This window comes from Leptidea sinapis, chromosome 2 (assembly GCF_905404315.1).
Source record: "Leptidea sinapis chromosome 2, ilLepSina1.1, whole genome shotgun sequence".
In the NCBI taxonomy this organism is placed as follows: domain Eukaryota; kingdom Metazoa; phylum Arthropoda; class Insecta; order Lepidoptera; family Pieridae; genus Leptidea; species Leptidea sinapis.
In genome coordinates this window covers 3839797-3859307 of record NC_066266.1, presented here as the reverse complement: position 1 = coordinate 3859307, position 19511 = coordinate 3839797, and the positions used below count along the sequence as shown (strand labels likewise).

Sequence of the window (19511 nt, the reverse complement as noted above, 5' to 3'; positions counted from 1 at the left end):
TTGGTGATTGACACACAGCTGACACACGACTAAGGCGAAAAGTGTGCTTACATTGTCTTTAAGCACACTTTTGCCGTTCCACTGTCAGACTGCAAATGATATGTCCATAATATGTATACATACGTTGTATACAACGTCATTGCTTAAACCTTAGAATATTAACACTAATATTCTAGGGTCAAACACTCAGCGCGCGGAGCCAATAAACCACTAAGAAGAACAGGAAGAAGTTTGACATTTAAATTAATGACAATTTTGATGTCTTTATTGACACTTGACAATTGACTTTTCAGTTTTTACTATTCTCATTTGTCAATAGCTATTCTTTGGTCATTAAATCATTAGTCATTTCAAAGTGAGTCATTTCTTCGTTGACGTTTGCTACCGCTTGGTTTTACGACTTGCGTCGCGTGTTGGGCTGGTTCCTGAATTCTTTCTGATTCTAGAAAATCGTCGCATTGCTATCGGTGAGTTCATCTTATTTTTATTCATAAACTACTTCTATTTATTATGACTACATTAATCATTAAGTTTTGCTATCTGGTTTATCCTATAGTATTCTAATTTGTATACCTACTCATGATGAAGCGTCATATTTTAATGACCTTGTTTCAACATAATCTATTGAGTATGACTATTAATATTCACTACTTTGGTATTAGTAATTCTATTCAAATAATTAATAAGATTTGTAACTAGTTTTTATATCAGAGTGTTTTTTATTCAATTTCCACAGAGGGTAGATTTGAGTAGGTGTGGTCAGATTAGATACTGCAATGTTAGAGATTAAACAAGTAATCAGTTTTAAATTGGTCCACCTATGTCACGTAAATCACAAGGTTTTACTTAACAGGGGCAATTTTCTCAAATGTATTTTTCTGCTTCAGTTAAGCATTAAAAAAATTTCTATACTGCTAAAAAAAACTATCACCCATTCAAAAATGTACAAGGTGGCATACTGAGAAGAACAGGTGTAACAAACTGCATTGAGTTTTGTCCCTTTTTTTTATAAAATAAGGGATGAGACGAGCAGGACATTAGCTGATGGTAATTGATATGCACTGAACACTTCAATGCAGTTCCACTCAGGATTATTGAAAAACCTAAAAATCCTGAGTGGCATTACAACTGCGCTCGTCATCTTGAGACATATCTGATCTGTTACACACATATCATCCCTACAACTAAATGTGTAGTGTTCCCTAGACTTAAATGGCATAAAAGGCATTTATTTTCTCAAGATTGATTCCTTTAAAATTATTTTTGACTTACTTAAAATATACTATTGTATAGACAAAAATGGGCGCAGGCGAGAATATCTCTAATGGAGATATTGTAAGATAGATAAGGAAAGTGAAAAAATTGTTACTGTAACCTTTTGATTGACAACTCTTAAACAGTCAGCCACACTTGGAATTAGCTCTGTAGTAATTACTAGCTAAATACCAGTGGGAGGCTCCTTTGCACTGGCTTGATTATGGGTAGGTGCCCTAGCTAGTGAAATTACTGGGCAAATGGGACTTAAAATCTTATGTCTCAAGGTGACAACCCCAATTGTGGCACTGCAAGTTCAGAATTTTTGGGTTTTTCAAGAATCCTGAGTGTATCAATTGCCATCAGCTGAACATCCTGCTCGTCTCATTCCTTATTATCATAACAAAAATAGTAACACAACTTTGACAATTTGAAATTGTTCACACATTATTCGGCAGCCATGTGGTCACTTGGATATTGGGGCATTGATACACAAAGTTGCCTAATGATATATTATACCAGTGGGAGGCTCCTTTGCACAGGAGGCCGGCTAGATTATGGGTACCTTAATGGCGCCTACTTTTGCCATGAAGCAGTAATGTGTAAACATTACTGTGTTTCGGCCTGAAGGGCGCCATAGCTATTGAAATTATTGGGCAAGTGAGATTTAACATCTTATTTCTCAAGGTGACAAGCGCAATTGTGGTGTTGCTCAGAATTTTTGGGTTTTTCAAGAATCCTGAGTGGCACTGCATTGTAATGGAGTTAGGGAGTATCAATTACCATCAGCTGATTGTCCTGCTTGTCTCATCCCTTATTTTCATAAAGAATAAAATGAAGTGCCAATACTTTCAGATACCACATTAGCAATACAGATCAATTAACATTCTAATCTATGGTTTACCAATAAGATGTGTATAATTATGTAATTTTAGGAATAATTAACAGATACATAAATACATTATAAATATATATATTAATTAAAGCCATGTTGCCAACTAAGCACTCACAAATTGCTGAAGAGCTAGGAGCTAGCTTTTTTTATTCTAGGAAACATTGACTATATAACCTCACCTCATCTTTTGAGCAAAGTTGGCATTGAGAGTGAGATTTTATTTAAAAAAAGATGATATAGAGTTATAATGATATTATTCATTAGAAAATATCAGGTTCTAGATTTTCTGTTTTATTATTATTTCAATTCAATTGACTGAATTTTATTTTCATTTTATATTCTATTTATAATTCATTAGCACACTTAAAAAATATTCACTCATCAAATAAAATAATTGAAAATAAAGTATTGAAGGTTTAGATTATTAATTACCACATACCAATATGAGGTGTTATTTAATATTAACGAATATGGCTGTATGGGCTCGAACCCTTTGCCTGTCCTAATAATGGATGAAGAAACCAATTACGGGATGGTACAGAAACGTGACGTCATCTTGCCGTAACTAACTTTCATTGCATTGTCGTCCAGCTACCCGTAGTCGCGTGTAAATAAGTTTTACTTCAAAAAAAAAAAACAATCAATAAAAACCAAGAGGGCAAATTCTTAGAATGGATTAATTACGGCTGTGAATCCTACTAATATTATAAAATATGTGAAAGTTTGTATGTCTGGATGTATGTTTGAACTTCTTTAACGCAAAATCTACTGAATAGATTTTGATGAAACTTTACAATAATATAGCTTACACAGCAGAATAACAAATAGGCTATAATTTATAAAACTATAGTGTGAATTATACAAAATATAAAAGAAGTGTGATTGTTACTAATGAATACAACTAGCGCCATCTCTTATCAACTAGCAAGGAAAAGATCAAACAATTTATATGGCAAAACAACGTTTGCCAGGTCAGCTAGTACTCACATACTTATCACACATTCTATGAGGCAATCAAAAGGAAGGGCTACAAAAATAAGCTTAGTTATTACTTTGTACATTATTTTGCAATGACATTTTAATTTGTATGTGTTTGATACTTATTGTAGATGCTGGTATAGTATTTTTGCTGTTTTAAAAGGCATGAAAGGCATTTATTTTTTCAAAATGGATTCCTTTACAATTCTTTTTGATGTCATTTCTAATAACTACTAGATACAAGTACCGCTTCGGAAACAAATGGCGCTCTGAGAGAGAAGAAGCGGCGCAAGAAACTCTCCCAGCATTCTTTTTCTGCGCTCTTTTCAATAAAAATATACAATATTGTACAGTCATTTCTATCGCTATAAAATAATCACAATCTAGTCCCAGGCTGTCCGATCATTTAGGTATTCAGCAGTGGAGTAATAGGATTTACGACAGAGCCATTTTTTTATAAAACATTTAAATTTAGTTATAGATAATACCTGAACAGTGGCTGGGACTTTATTATAGAAATGTATACCCTTAAAGCTATTATGTATCTAATGAAGATTATGTATCTTATGAAGCCTACTAGAATTAGTTTCAAGCAATCCCTTATTTCTAGTGTTATAATAATGAAAATTACTGTTAAGAGCAAAAAGGTGACTATTTTTGTGAACATATATTAAATTATCATAAATGACTATACTGAAAATGAACAGTCATAATATTCATTTATTTATTAGTTATTATTATATTTATAGTGTCTACACTAGTAATTAAAAACCGCTAAGTGTGATTTATTAAACAAATGAGATCAATCACTATTTTTTGACACCATTATCAAGACAAAGTGAAAATGCAACCTAGCTTAAAACTCACTAAGAATAAAGAGATTCACTCGATTGTATGAAATGTGCAGTCATAGCCCAGTCATATTAGGGCTTTCACCTCGGAATGAAAGATAATAAGCTGCAAATTGGTATGAACCTTTGTTTTGTCATTCTAAATGTTGTCTCAAAAGTCACAATCGTTATCGTGTCCGCGTCTCAAGATATTCAAGGTCAAAGGTCACAAAAATCGGTTTTTCGCGAATATCTGGCTTCCTATCGGTTAAATGAGATTTGCATTTATTATAAAAGTTGTAGGCTATAAAATTCCCTACAACTTTTGTTTAAACTTTTTTTTGCATACGACCAACCGTTTTGAAGGTAGAGCGCGAAGTGCACATCGTACAGTCATATACGGCCTAATGCAAGGTTAAGCGTGAGTTATGGTTATCAGTACGTTATAAAGTCAATTATTTACTTGGAAATTATAATTATTAAACAATGCCTATTATTTATGTACTAACTATTAATTATTTATATTTAATTAAAGTAAGTAACTTGATTATTTATATATAATTATTCATATTTAACTATTTAAGTATAAAATATTTTTAATTCTGGATTATATATTTTAGTTTTATTTTAAGTTAAAATGATAGTAAGAGTATATATTTTACACATATTTTTATTTATTATTAAATACGGCATAATATACATTTATCAAAATGTGAGTTCAAATATCAAAAGTATCTTTGTTGATTTTAATTGTAATGAAATTGGAAATGGAAGCTAATTATCTTCTTCTTCTTCGTCTTCTTCTTCTTCTTGTCGCTCAAAAATGTTCGATTCATTGTCATCATCCTCATTATCTGTCATGTTCATCTCCAAACCTTCCAGAATATCGGGATCATATGTATTTTCTTCATCGGGATTACTTGGATACAGTGAAGCGTTGAGGCAAGCTTGTCCGTTGCACTGGCCGCAAGCTAAAGAACATTGTAGCCCTGATTTTCTGCATCCACAGCGGGAACCACAACCATTTTTGCAATTGCAAAATATTACGTTTAGTAGTTCGGCTGGTGCTGGAGGTAATAACGTTCGTATGGGCTCCAGGATTTCATTTTCAAGCATCCAGCCCCATTCTTGAGGTTCTAAGTCCTTCCCTAACCACGTTTGAATCTGGTAGTAGACACGTTTTATGTGTTGATGAGCTGCTACACTTGTTGGTGGAAGTGTTGACAGTTGTACAGGTTTATTTAGTTTTGTAAATTTGATGAATTGCGTGTAGCGGAAATGATCAATGTTGTCCTCAGATTTTGGAGCATTATATAATGCCAACAAGATGCGCACTCCATTTTCTAATAATGTTTGTTTTGGGCAGTTTTCTTGTTGAAATACTTCCACCAGTTTATCTAAATCAGGAATTTTTTCCAATGCTCTAGTAACAGTTTTTTTTCCTTTTTTAAATAGCGCAGAAGTCGTGTCACAGCCACTGAATGCGTGTAAACATCTGTCCTGGCAATGAATAGAAAAGGGCATAGGGTAGGGACAAGTATTTCCAGGTATATAAGTATTGAGAAATTTACGCGTTTTAAAGAAAAGATATATAATGTCGTGTTAACTTAAAATAAAACTAAAATATATAATCCAGAATTAAAAATATTTTATACTTAAATAGTTAAATATGAATAATTATATATAAATAATCAAGTTACTTACTTTAATTAAATATAAATAATTAATAGTTAGTACATAAATAATAGGCATTGTTTAATAATTATAATTTCCAAGTAAATAATTGACTTTATAACGTACTGATAACCATAACTCACGCTTGACCTTGCATTAGGCCGTATATGACTGTACGATGTGCACTTCGCGCTCTACCTTCAAAACGGTTGGTCGTATGAAAAAAAAGTTTAAACAAAAGTTGTAGGGAATTTTATAGCCTACAACTTTTATAATAAATGCAAATCTCATTTAACCGATAGGAAGCCAGATATTCGCGAAAAACCGATTTTTGTGACCTTTGACCTTGAATATCTTGAGACGCGGACACGATAACGATTGTGACTTTTGAGACAACATTTAGAATGACAAAACAAAGGTTCATACCAATTTGCAGCTTATTATCTTTCATTCCGAGGTTGACCCCTTTTTTTACCTAATATGACTGGGCTATCATTGATAGATTGACAGATGACGGCTTTAATCTTGAAAAAAATCCGAGATTACTGAAATCCACCACATCTTAAGCAATTGTTCGCTTTGAAACTTAGCCGGATTATACATTGTCGCCAATTGCCGTACTGTAATCACTACTATTTCAAACTTATGTCAAATGACTGCATGTTTCATACTAAACTAAATTTAGATTTTTACTTTGGCAGTCTCGTCTCTTATTACGTATTACATCCTCTTTTTGAAAATGCGCCATTTTAAATTTTTTATTATTTTATGTTTGTTTTTTACGGAATTTTTACGATATTATTTACCAAATAATGTTAAGTACAAATTAGTAGCTCAGGGTTAGAATTAAATTCTGTCCTTGCTCTCGAACTAACTTTTGAAGTAAATAGCAAAAAAAATGCCTCATAATTAATTGGTAGTATATAAAATATGGCGTAATAGGTAATTCATAAGTCACTGATGGCAATGAGCCAGTCATGGTGATAATTATTGTGGTTCTAACGTCACAACTCACACCAAACATCAGTACATACATACATAGGGTATTTTCCGATATGCACTGCAACCACTGTACGAGGGCTGCACAAAAAGTATCGGGAATGGAATATTTCCGCTGTTCCTGTCATATTAAAATCTTTTTAATTGAAAACTCCTTGGTTTTAAAAAGCAAATACAATTTATTTATTTAAAAAAAGATTCTCGGTCTTGTCACAAGATCTTTTCAAACTTGTTTAGTCGTTGAGAAAATTGAATTGACTCGAGAAAATTCTAGAGCGATGATTTATTATGACTTTATGTATTATGACTGTATGTATGTAATGTTGTGTCACTTCCTTGACTCCCGATACTTTTAGTGCAGCCCTTGTACAGTGACGTCAAATTGTATACTGTGAAGCCGTTCCTTTATAGCCAGTTATACTGGTTACTATTTAAAACGGAACGCAGTCGCGTATACTGTCAGCCGCATTTTTTGACGCAGCATTCAAATGAGTGTATAAAAGTTTTCTAGTTCATTAAAAAAAACTGTTGTTGGAGTACTATCAAATTAAAATTATTTGGGATTAAACTGTAGGTATTGTTAATAAAACGTTAGGCTCTCGAGTGGTTTTGTCTGATCACGTGATCAAAGTACTGCGAGTACCGTAGTACCATGGTATAGTAATATACTCACATAGAACTACTCTTAGTTCTATGTGAGTATATTATTTTTTTTTATCTAAAAAAAAACGGTCATAAATATGTGTGTAAGTAATTATGGGCATACATTGATAAAATGCCCTATATTTTGTTTTCTCATTATGCGAACTCCTGACACTTGTTTGGTAATTTGATATATTATTTTTAAATATAATTAAAAGACCGAAACACGAATAATATAGTTTTTTTTTTGGTAAAAAAAAAGTTTGAAGTAATGTTTTTGTTGTTATTTACTAAAACCTTAGATAGTTTATACCTCTAGATACAGTCTCTTGCTGTTAGACAACCGATGAAAACAGACCAGGTTTATTACTTTAGTGTGCGTGACAAACTGTCTTACACTCGCGATTTGTATGTCACTAGTGTGCGTGCGTTGCTCAATATAGAGGTTCACTCACTAAATTTTTTCGACGTTTTCACATTCGTCTATTTAGACGTATAAATGATCTAAGAAATTCTTTTTTTCTATTTCTTATTATCAAGTGATCTCCTGAGTTCTGACACAGGTCTGGTATTTTGATATATTATTTTAAACTGTATTATAATTCCGTAAAACGATTATAATATTATTAATGGTAGAAAAAAAACCGTTTTGAAAAAATATGATTTTGTCGACTTGCAATGACTCTTTACCAACAATTTTAAGTCTGTATCTTACTAATGTTTGTCTGTTGGTATGTTCTAAAATTCTTAAATCTATAAAAGGCTTCACCTAATGTTACCTTCTAACATCTTATTACTCATAGTGACGAGCGCAATTATTGCGATACCCCGTAAAATTTTGCGTTTAATCAATAATTCTGAGCGGCACTGCCAGGGCGTATCACGTACCATCAGCTGAAAGTCTTGCTCGACTCGATACATTTCCCCATATAAAGAAACGTACAACCCTAAATGTTAAGAGACCCCCGCAAACTGCAGACTTTCGATCGGCCGATAGTTTGGTTGAGTTCGGCTGTTAAGTGCGCACAATGGCCCGACTAAACTGTGTGCATCACACACCCAACTGGGTCTGTGATGAGTGCGCACACTAGACAACTATCGGTCGACAGTTTTAGGGACGATTCGTTATTAGTTTTAAATCGGCTATTGATGAGTCTGGCCGACTAAACAATCGGTGGTGTGCGCGCCTAGAAGAGCGCTGTACTGATTTCTCAGTCGGCCGATAGTTTGCTGACGATTCAGTTTGAACGCAATCGTGTAGGCCATCAATCTTTTTTGTCGGCCAATACCGAATCGTTATAATGTGCGCACTCTCATACATCTTCATACTGATTAAGAAACCAACCAAACTATCGGCCGATCAAAAGTCTGCAGTTTGCGGGGTCTCTTAATGACCTATAGCACATCACTATGCGGTATGAAGTAACGCAAGTTATAAAGTCTTCTTGTCTTACCATCTCGTGGCCACTTGTATTCCATAAAAAAATATATTGATTATTAACCCTTCTAAATACCTACTATATTAATTTATGCAAAAGGAAAACGTGATAAAACCGTTTAAGCTTGATACAAATTACAAATTCCCAGTACCAATGACTAAACAACAATTTGTCATCAACATTCATCGCCAATCATTGCTCTTGCAACGGATGACGCAATTCGGAGCTATCAACTTTTGAATTTAGAAGTTGGAACATTGACTAGGTACTCGTTCAGTAATCAATTCACGCTTCACAGTTTTGATCGAGACACCGTGCGGAGTAGACGTGTGTATTGTGTTAATTTAATTTATATAAGTGTTTTTAAGACTGATTTATTTATTACAATCCTAGGTAAGTTAACATCACCTGAGTCCTTTATATATAGATGTAAATAATAAGGACTATAACTGCAGATCCGAATAAAACAAGGGCTTCGTACTCGCCAATTTCCTCTTTAAAAACGAACTAATCTTAACGAATTGTTTGACTTTTTTTTTTATTTTTTTTTCGCTTATTGCTGTCATATTTCTATACTAGGCTTCTGTTTTATTTGATACTTTTTAGTTCGCTCAGAATTTTTGAGTTTTTCAAGAATCCTGAGCAGCACTGCATTGTAATGGGCAGGGTGTATCAATTACCATCAGCTGAACGTCCCACTCGTCTCATCACTTATTGTCATAAAAAAACTGTTATCGTAAGTACGTTACCTAATCAGTAAAATAATTAATAATCTTTTAAAATAAGAAATACTTAACTATTTCTACAAATCTCAGGAGTATTTGTAGACCAGTGCTGATGCCTTTCAAAATGATACAATTTACCTTTTTATGTCCCAAATACACTAATTTATTAGAATTGAAATATTTATTATTTCTCCTTACTTTGACTCAAATATCGAAAAAGAAACCCTTATTTTTCAATCAACAATTCACCCGTGAAAATATCAGTTTTTTTTAAAAGCATGTTCTGTATTCTTTTCGTCAAAATCTCTACTTTCTTATAGTGTAGAAAAAAATATAAATTACAATGGTAAATATTCGGAAAATATTAGCCAATCAAAAGGCGTTTCATAGAGAATTCGTACATGTTATTTCGTAGCAGAAATAATATGAATTACAATTAATCAATAATAATGAAAAAAATGGATAGCATAACATTAAATTATTATCCTTTAAGGAAAACGAACGAAATAAATTCAAAATGCAAAAATACTTCAGAGTATTGTACGTTCCTTCGCAGCCATTTGTATTATACGTCAAAATTAGTTCTCTGGACACTCGCGAGTGGCGCTGCAGATAGGCACAAAAAATTGCTGTCAGACATATGGAATAGCCTGTCCAGTGGTATTTATACAGATCAGTGCATTATACTGATTAGATAAGGTACTTTCGATATCAGTTTTAATATTTTTGATATCTCTAATAGTTAACGAATAATCGCCTGGTCACTTAACGATTACACCCTGTATACTCGTAAATTACATACATTTATTTTACTGCAAGGGCCGGTAATAGTGTTGGTGCGAATATGTTGTCTATAACCGGTTTTATATCATTCTCGAGGAATGCTTATGTGTATGATGTCCCTGGGACGCAACTCCGCCATATATTCGTCCAAATATGCGGCCAGTAAATGTTGCTGTATAAAAATGTTGAATTTTTTGTTCGCGTCTTCAATATGTCGATTGAAATGATGCTGTTCAGTTGCAATTTATATGCGAACGAGATAATAAGTAATATTTTATACAAATTTAATTTAACGATGTGGGACTCCGACCCGCGACCTATCGATCCTGTATATGGAGCCACAACCTGAGAGTTGAAAAAAATATACTAAAATCTTCGATCCATGCGTCACTCCAACGGTTGGCTCAGTTGGTATGAGCGCTCAGACGGAATCTCAAATGTGAGGGATATTACGTCGTAAAAAATAACAAATTGTTAATTAATATTTTGAAATGGCATCACGGCATTACTTTGTAAACTCTCTGCCTTTGTAAAATTTTTCCTTAAATTACAATTAATTCGTTTTTATTTTTCTCGTAGGTGTAATTTGAAACATATGTATGGTTCTGTAGACAAATTACCCTATTTGAGTGTATTGAAGACTTCTCTTCTTGGCTTCGCCATACAGATTCACAATCGCAGGAGTCAAAAACATTATCCCTTTTAATGCACTGACTACTTATAATTTTAATTTATCATTGTTACATCTTTGATACGTCTAGATAGTTTAGAATTTATCTCTATTTTGAGTAATACACGCACACTAACACAAAGTGTCATTCAAATGGCAAGTGTAGGACGGAGGTTGTCACGCGTAATAAACCTGGTCTGTTTTTATCTAGACGTATAAATTATCTAAGAGTTATTTATATATATTACAAGCTGATACTCGTGACTTCGTCCGTGTACACACACATGACTAAGAACGTAGTACTAATAAAAATCTTTATTTTTTAACAAAACTTAAGATTTATCGTTCATAAAAATTTTGATTTCAAATTTTATTTGAGCTAAAATTATGTTTATATTTCACCTGCTGTGAAAGTTGGAAAGATATAAAAATTCTAATTAGTTATTCATTTTAAACTATTATTTCAATTTGATTTCTGAACGACGGGGGACACATCAAAGGAAAAACAAAATTGTTGGTTTTATTTAATTCCGAGCATTTTCATATTTATTTACCTTTTAAACCTACCCTGGACTGGACAAATAATTCAAGACCAAAATTAGCCAAATTGGTAGAGCCTTTCTCGAGTTTTAGCGAGACTAACGAACAGCAATTCATTTTTATATATATAGATGTACATGTCGCGGGTATATTGTCGTCATTAAGCCGTGACATTACAATAATTTCACTAGTGATATATATTATAATAAAACGGTAGATTGTCAATCGACTTCATTTCTTACATTTACAAATTTAACGGCCTGGTTTTAGTGACATTGTAATGTCGCGGGTACACTATAGTGATATTTTGACAATTTTATTTCAATAACCTATCGACATAAAGCATTGGACTATAACTATATTGGATATAACTATGGATAGATAAGATCTTGTCATTAAACGGTGACAGAAATGTATCCGTAACTAGAGATACGTTGTTAAAACGGTCGTAAGTCGGTAGTTTATGAGGCCACCTCTGATTGATCTGTTTCTTGTATGGCAACTATTTTGTAGTTAGTACATTACTGTAATCAACTAAATGCTATATATCTAAGCGAATCGGCCTTTGTTCACTTCTTTACCTTGTGCCTCTCCACAACAGGAGGTTAGCCGTCAGCTCAGCGAATTTTTCTCAGCCTTGCGCCAAGCGAAATAGAATTTCTAATCTTTCTCGTTTTCATCAGTCCATTTATCTGTCCCATTAAAAGTACGCTAAGACCGGGGCCGGCGAGTGCCAGAACCTAATCGGACCTTGTTCCCGACTATTTCAACAATAATTTCAGATGGAAATATACATACACGCTCTAATGTTTACTGTTATTGTGTTGCAAATTGCGAATGAAAAAAAAAAACAACCAGAACGCTCCACGTCTCATACTAAATTTGTAATATACCAACGACATAAATATACCAGTGGGATGCTCGTTTGCACCGGCTAGATTATGGGTACCACAATGGCGCCTAGTTCCGCCGTGAAACAGTAATGTGTAAACATTACTGTGTTTCGTTCTGAAGGGCGCCGCAGTTAGTGAAATTAATGGGCAAATGAGACTTGAAATCTTATGTCTCATGGTGACGAGCGCAATTGTATTGCCGCTCAGAATTTTCGAATTTTTCAAGAATCCTGAGCGGCACTGCATTGTAATGGGCAGGGCGTATCAATTACCATCAGCTGAACGTCCTGCTCGTCTCCCTTATTATCTTAAAAAAATATATAACTTAAAGGTATGCACAGCGTTAGACCATATAATGAATTACTAGTGTACTACTTTCGTGTAATTCAGAATGCAATTACCATATAATTTATGTATATTTATAAACCTTTATTACCAAAAAAATTGTCAGTTACTATTACCAAACGAATGAAAAAAAAATGGTAAATAAGTATCTCACGATAATAGCAAATCGTTAATTAGTTTCGTTCAATTCACAATCTTAGTCATAAATCGCCTAGATCCTTGAGCCACACTCTTACTCCCCGCAACAGTTATAGGGCTCCCACATCGATAAACTAAGTATTATACATTAATTTATTTTAGGCAGGGTTTTTGAATACTTTAATATTATATTATAATCATTCTGCTATTTTACAGTACAAAACAACTGAGTACATATTGACGACCAAATTCAAATATTTTTATTCAAAATAGGTCTTTTCAATCTCTCATTGATTATTACTTAAGTCGGCAGATGACAACCCTAGTTTCAAGGTAACATGACAATTATCACAATAATTTGTGCTTGTCACGCTGCAACTCGTAATTTAACATCGACAATATTATCTATTAGCACAGATAAAACTGTTGTTCACACAGAACGTTACCGAAACTATTCCCATGTATGTTTTCCGGTAGTGTTATTACGTCACCCGTCTATGGCCAGGGTAGGGTTGGCAAAAAAAGATGTTTTTATTTTGGTCAGTCTGACCACACAGTGTAGTTGCTAGATTAAGATACAGGTTAGGTTACAAGCTTTTTTGAAGGTGTTCAAGACGTGTCGTAAGGTAGACTTATTTCATTCATTTTAATTTTAAAATAATTGTTAATAAACGTTTGAACGGGAATGAAGCGAACACCCTCAGGCCTTTTAATTATAAATGTTTATAGTACTATTTTACATTGTAATCCATACTTTTATTTAAAAAAACCTCTGTGTTTCTTGCGCCGTTCTTCTCAGATCTGAGGCATACTATTTCGAATGGGTGGTAGTTTTTGACGTTCAATAAGTTATTTTAAATCCTATTTTGAATAGTATCTGGAACTCAATATTAAGAAATGGATATAGCTAGGTGTTGATGTTATATTAATAATATTAATGGAGTTAAACTACGAGCATAGCCCAGTCACCCAAGAACTAGTTATGAAAACGGATAACGCTCCAGTGATTCCTCTGGTATTGTAAGATAATGTGGGTGACCCGTTTATCCTCTAACAAATAACTAACTAAGAATTGTAGGGTATTTATTGCCCCTTAACTTATCATAATATCTTAAAATTTCTAACTACCCACGGTTTTATCCTTGCCCGCCACGTATAAATATGTTTTCCAATTCTATGTCGTTTAATCGACGGTTCATAAGTTCGCCAAAGTTTTTGTGATTCCTCTGGTCACATACCATCACCATATGCTCGTTAGTCCTCCTCTTAATAATAAAAGGCATCTATTTTGATTGACTCCTTTACAATTCTTTTGATGTCATTTCTAATATACGAGACACTGCTACCGCTTCGGAAACTGCGGCGCAAGAAACTCTTCCAGCATTCATTTTTTGCGCTCTTTTTAATCAAATATACAATATTGTACTGCCATTGCTATTGCTATAAAATAATCATAATCTAGTCCCAGGCTGTGATATTCAACTGTGAAGTAGTAGGATTCACGATAAAAGCCATTTTTTAATAAAACATTTAAATTTATTTATAGATAATGATCAGTCAACTGTGTATACATTTTTACCCTTAAAGCTATTATGTATCGTATGAAGCTTACTAGAATTAGTTACAAGTAATCCCTTATTTCTAGTGTTATAATAATGAAAATCACTATTAAAGCTATAGAAAATAAACTACATTGTTATAAAGCAGGTGTTAAGTTACGAATCGTATATCTATACATCTTATTACATATAAGTATATTGTTGACTTGTACCGAGCGGCCAGTCCGGTTTTCAGAAGGTCGCACATAAGTACCTTCACGATAATAAACATTTTATTGTGTTCGTTTTAGTGGCTAGAGTACTTATTTTAAAACTTTGTTTAATAAGCGATTCTTTTACATCCCTGCTAATATTATAAATTTGAATGTAAGTTTCTTTGTTACGCTTTCACGCCGGAGCTACTGAAACGATTTCGATGAAATTTTATTTCAGCGATAGAATAGAGCTTGGGAAAGGACATAGGCTACATTTCATCCCGGAAAAATTCATGATTCCCGCGGATTTTGAGAAAAATTTAAATTTCATGTCGATGAGCTATAACTATTCCAATAGTAGGTTTAGTTTGCCATAGAAATCTTCCTCGAAATACGATTCATATAATATATTGGGAAAGGGGCGAAAACGGGAACCAGGTCTGGACACGAGATTATCATCACTTCCAAACTTGCTTATTATTCTTAAAATCCCTTTATATATGCGGAAGAAGTCACGGGTATCAGGTATATTTCTGTCTATATTTTGCGTACAACAGTTCTTAACGTTTTGGATGAAATGTACAAACTATGAAACTATACATATTGGGGCGAAAAACAGCTAGCTAGCTTTGTCACGCAGTTCGACTCTCAAATCATGTTTATTACTATTGACCGAAATAAGTATGGCGCCGGACGACTATATCACATTCTATATTTAGAAATTATTACGTAATAGTCTATTATCAAAAATTAAGTTATACTACCCGCTTAAATTATCTTTCGACGTGACGTCGGTGATTTGTTACGGTGTGCAAAACAAGCATCATTTGGATTTTAATAAATTAACAACGATTTATTTTGTCTGTATTATAGATTGATGTAAAGGTGTTGTGATGTGATGCTCATTATTATTATAATGATGAAAAATCAATGTAAATCATAAATCTGAGTTAAGTAAAAAAAAAGTATTTATTTTTCTAGCAAGTACTATTATAGCCACACAGAACAACAGACACTACAGAACTGTTAACAACAAAACTTAAATTGAACTCTTTTAAAACAAAGCAGTGATAGCTCGAAAATATCACGACATGTGCCTAACGTTAATGAATCTGCAAACCGTACTGACGCTACACGACGGGCGCGAGGGGCTGAAAAGGGAACAGGAGGGGACTTTCTAGCGAGTTCCGAGTGTCTGTGTATTACTTTGGATATGTATATATAATTTAATGTATTTGTCCACAGCTACAAAATGGCAATCCACATCAAGGACGCTGATGACCTGAAGACCAGGCTGAACGAGGCTGGAGATAAGCTGGTGGTGATTGACTTCATGGCCACCTGGTGCGGACCCTGCAAGGTCATCGGGCCCAAGCTAGAGGAGATCGCCAACGAGATGGCTGACTCCATTGTCGTTCTCAAGGTCGGTGGATACCTACATGAACAGTTTTTTTTATGACATTAAGGGACGAGTCGAGCAGGAGTTTCATTCTGATGGATTATTGTCATTATTTGTAATCGCATCAATATACCTACAATTCGGATGCGAAACTCTAAAAAGTAACTGAATATTCTCGACATTAATGATAACTTAACAATATACCTTTGCCGGCTACATTATGGGTACCACAACGGTGCCTTTTCTGCCGTGAAGCAGTAATGTGTTTCAGTCTGAAGGGCGCCGTATTTAGTGTAATTACTGCTCAAAATGAAACTAGTATCTAATTTCTCAAGGTGACGAGCGCAATTGTAGTGCCGCTCAGAATTTTTATGGTTTTTCAAGAATCCTGAGCACGTTTTAGGCAGGATAGCCCGTGTATAATATAAGTCTCTAGTTAATAGTTTTATTTGCACGCAATCGGAGTTGTTAGAAAACACTTTCATTATTTGTGTCGATGGAAATAATGGGACCCTCACACGAAGTAGGTCGCGTATAATTGATTTGTTGTTGACACTTGATAGAGTTCTATAATCGATAACACCCATTTGTATTGTATGCTAACAAACAGAAGGATATTTGTACGCATATAATTTAAAGAAAATAGCAGATTATTCACCAAGGTAAAGTACTTGGGGCACAAGGCCCTGAGTAAGTAGAACATCATACATACTGGCGATGATTCACGAAAGGCGCGCGTGGGTGTGTATGTCGACATCGCATCTACGAATAATAATTTTTGACTCCCTCTTTAAAAAGTCACGTATCTTACCGTATATTCGATTTTAACATGAACGCTACTCACCCACACAATTTTTTTTTGAATAGTTAAGTTTATAGAAGATACATTTTTACACGGTAGTAGATATATATATATAACTGAAACGGTACGGGAATTATATCTAAGGTACGAAGGACTTTTAATGTCATTTTTTTTTTAATTAATTTGTATTAGTTTAGAGCATTATGAATAGTATTATACAACCTATATGAAGGATACACAAACGTATCGAATTACTTGAGTTAATATGAAAATCATAAAGAACCTCAAAGAGGTTATTCGAGCTAAGCAGCCCTGCTTCCTACCCTGTGGGGCCCATCTATCCGCCATCCCATACAAAGAACTGAGCCTCATATGGGCTATTTGGGTCGTCATAATATGATAAGTATTAAATATTTATAATGAGTATTTTTTGTTATCAAAAAATTTATAACGCCATAATCTCGATAACGCTCAACTTCAACTGTGCTCGAATGATAAGAAGAAAAAAGCAGGTATTTGTGTTCTATCTGTTTTTATGTTTGCTTAATTCTAATAATTGTTTATTTAATTTAAAAAAGAACTCAAAAAGCGAATGAAACACTCTGTTTTTCAGTATCCAAAGTTTATAATTACTTTCTTTTTAATATGGAATGATAGTGAACAAACAAATTTGATCTCTTCGCCATTGTTACGTATTTATTCTGAGTAATATGTCTTACGTCACAGCAGCCGGCCAATCACAGCGCGCCAATTCATGCTATGGGGTTTTACATAAGGGCGGTGTTCAGCTTATACAATTCACTCTCGTTCCCTGGAACGAGCTCGGTGAGTCATCATATCCTGATGGTTCCTCGTGTATCGGCGAAATACGTGTCGAAGTGGTTGTAAAAACAAACCCAACAAAGACAACTCAAAATATTTGGATTATTATGCCAAATTCAATAAATTTTCTACAAATATAATAAAATCGTAACAAATTAATAACTATACATTGAATTGCTTTTTATCATAATAATAATCACTTTAAATTAGTCGGACGGTGAAGTAGGTGAACAGAACTCGTGCGTGCGTCATTGCTCGCTCTTGAGTCCCTACTGGCTGGCATACTCTGTAGAGGCCGCCGCACATACTTACGATCTCGATTCCTACACGGGAGTGAGACAGGTCTACAAACAAATAAGCATCGCTCTGTTTATTTCCAGATCGACGTCGACGAGTGCGAAGACATTACGTCAGAGTACGAGATCACTTCGATGCCCACATTCGTCTTCGTCAAGAACACGAAGAAGCTCGAGGAGTTCTCGGGCGCGAACGTCGACAAACTCAGAAACACTATTCTGAAGCATAAGTAACTCCATTAACCACGACAAATAACTTATGGGACGCTTTTTAAATTCTTCGTTGTCCCGCGTAACGCATGCAAACCTATGAGGCAGTGCCCCAAGTTTTTAATACAAATTTTTATTTAAAAAGTTTTAGGCCAAAATAAGTTTTGTTTATTTGTTTGAATTGTCATTATATTTATTTACTACTCTTCTATAACCAATCTTTCATAACTTGTAATTTAAATGCAGATAGTAAAACCTCCTTTCTAGAATAACTCTTATGAAACGGCGTTGCTTCATTTGATTATGTGCGTTTCCCCCAGTGCTTACATCACTAAAATAAGTATTAAGTTTTGCACTTGAACAAACAATATTAGCATTACAGCGATTTTTATTAGTTTTTCTTCGTATGAATGAATACAAGTAGATATAAAGTTTAAACTATTTAAATGTTGGCTTGTTTCGAATTGTAGTTTCATTGAAAACAGACCTTTGAAAGGTTTATATTTTGTTAAGCATTTATTTGTGGAAGCTTTTAAAGACCTTGCTTTTTAGGATTGAAGTGAAGTGGCCAGGTAGAAGTGATCACTTCACGCCAATGTGTGATATCGATTGTATACAATAGCGAACAGTGCACATAATATTGAGGCTGGTCTCGTGTTATTTTCATTGCGTTAAATGTTACTTAATAAATATTATGAAATGTATATTATTGTTTTAATTTTTGTTTCCTTCTTTTGTTATGGAAGAGGAGGAGTAACGACCTTATGGGTCAACAGATTTTCAGTGCACCGCCGCCCACATTCTCTTGCAACACCAGAGAAATGACAGGTGTGTGTTGCCGGCCTTTAAAGGAAGGTGTACAAGCTTTTTTTGAAGGTACCCATGTCGTATCGCCCCGGAAAAACCTCAATGTGACATCTAGATCGTGTGGATGATATCCTAATTTGTGGATGAAAGCGAAGGTGGAATTCGGCAGCAGGGATCAGCTGAAACAGCTCTTGGGAACACTCCCTGTGATGATGCGGTAGAAGACACACAGTGAAGCGACATCTCTTTGTCCTTAATCCATATTAAGATTCTTTGCTAAGGAACATTGTAAGTTTTCTGGATCATACTTTTGGCAAGAAGTAAAGAGAAGAGTTCTATTTGTTTCAATTACGTCCTGTCCGCGAAGGTGTTTCCCAAGATTTTTGAATGCCCTAAATTGTTAGTGTTACGACACACTGAATTTAGCTGGTCAACTAGACCATATGTATTACACTTCAGACACCAAGCCTCTTGTAACACATAATATGTCTACTGAACCACAACCAATAGACGAAATTAATATACAAGTGTTTCAATAAATAAATAAAAATTATCTCTAATTTTATAAAAAAATTATTAAATTAAATTTGATTACACTACTAAATTATGCGGTATAA

General features: G+C 34.1%; 1 protein-coding gene across 2 annotated transcripts; it reads left to right on the top strand.

Annotated features, from left to right (window-relative positions):
• The first annotated feature begins 298 nt into the window (after positions 1–298).
• On the top strand, positions 299–18791 carry LOC126976696 (thioredoxin-2). Of its 2 annotated transcripts, none has more exons than XM_050825205.1 (3): positions 299–467; positions 15804–15981; positions 17962–18791. In XM_050825205.1, exons 2-3 carry the CDS (start codon positions 15811–15813, stop codon positions 18109–18111), a joined length of 321 nt encoding a protein of 106 aa, XP_050681162.1. In that variant the 5' UTR covers positions 299–467; positions 15804–15810; the 3' UTR covers positions 18112–18791. The 2 variants fall into 2 exon arrangements, with proteins under 2 accessions (XP_050681162.1, XP_050681170.1); XM_050825213.1 differs by lacking the exon at positions 299–467 and adding an exon at positions 8945–9104.
• The last annotated feature ends 720 nt before the right edge of the window (positions 18792–19511 follow it).

Bases quoted from the DNA above. Each gene is read 5' to 3' on its own strand.
- LOC126976696 (XM_050825205.1), top strand. From the start codon at position 15,811: ATGGCAATCCACATCAAGGACGCTGATGACCTGAAGACCAGGCTGAAC. The intron at 15,982-17,961 runs GTCGGTGGATAC...GTTTATTTCCAG, and splicing joins ACTCCATTGTCGTTCTCAAG to ATCGACGTCGACGAGTGCGA.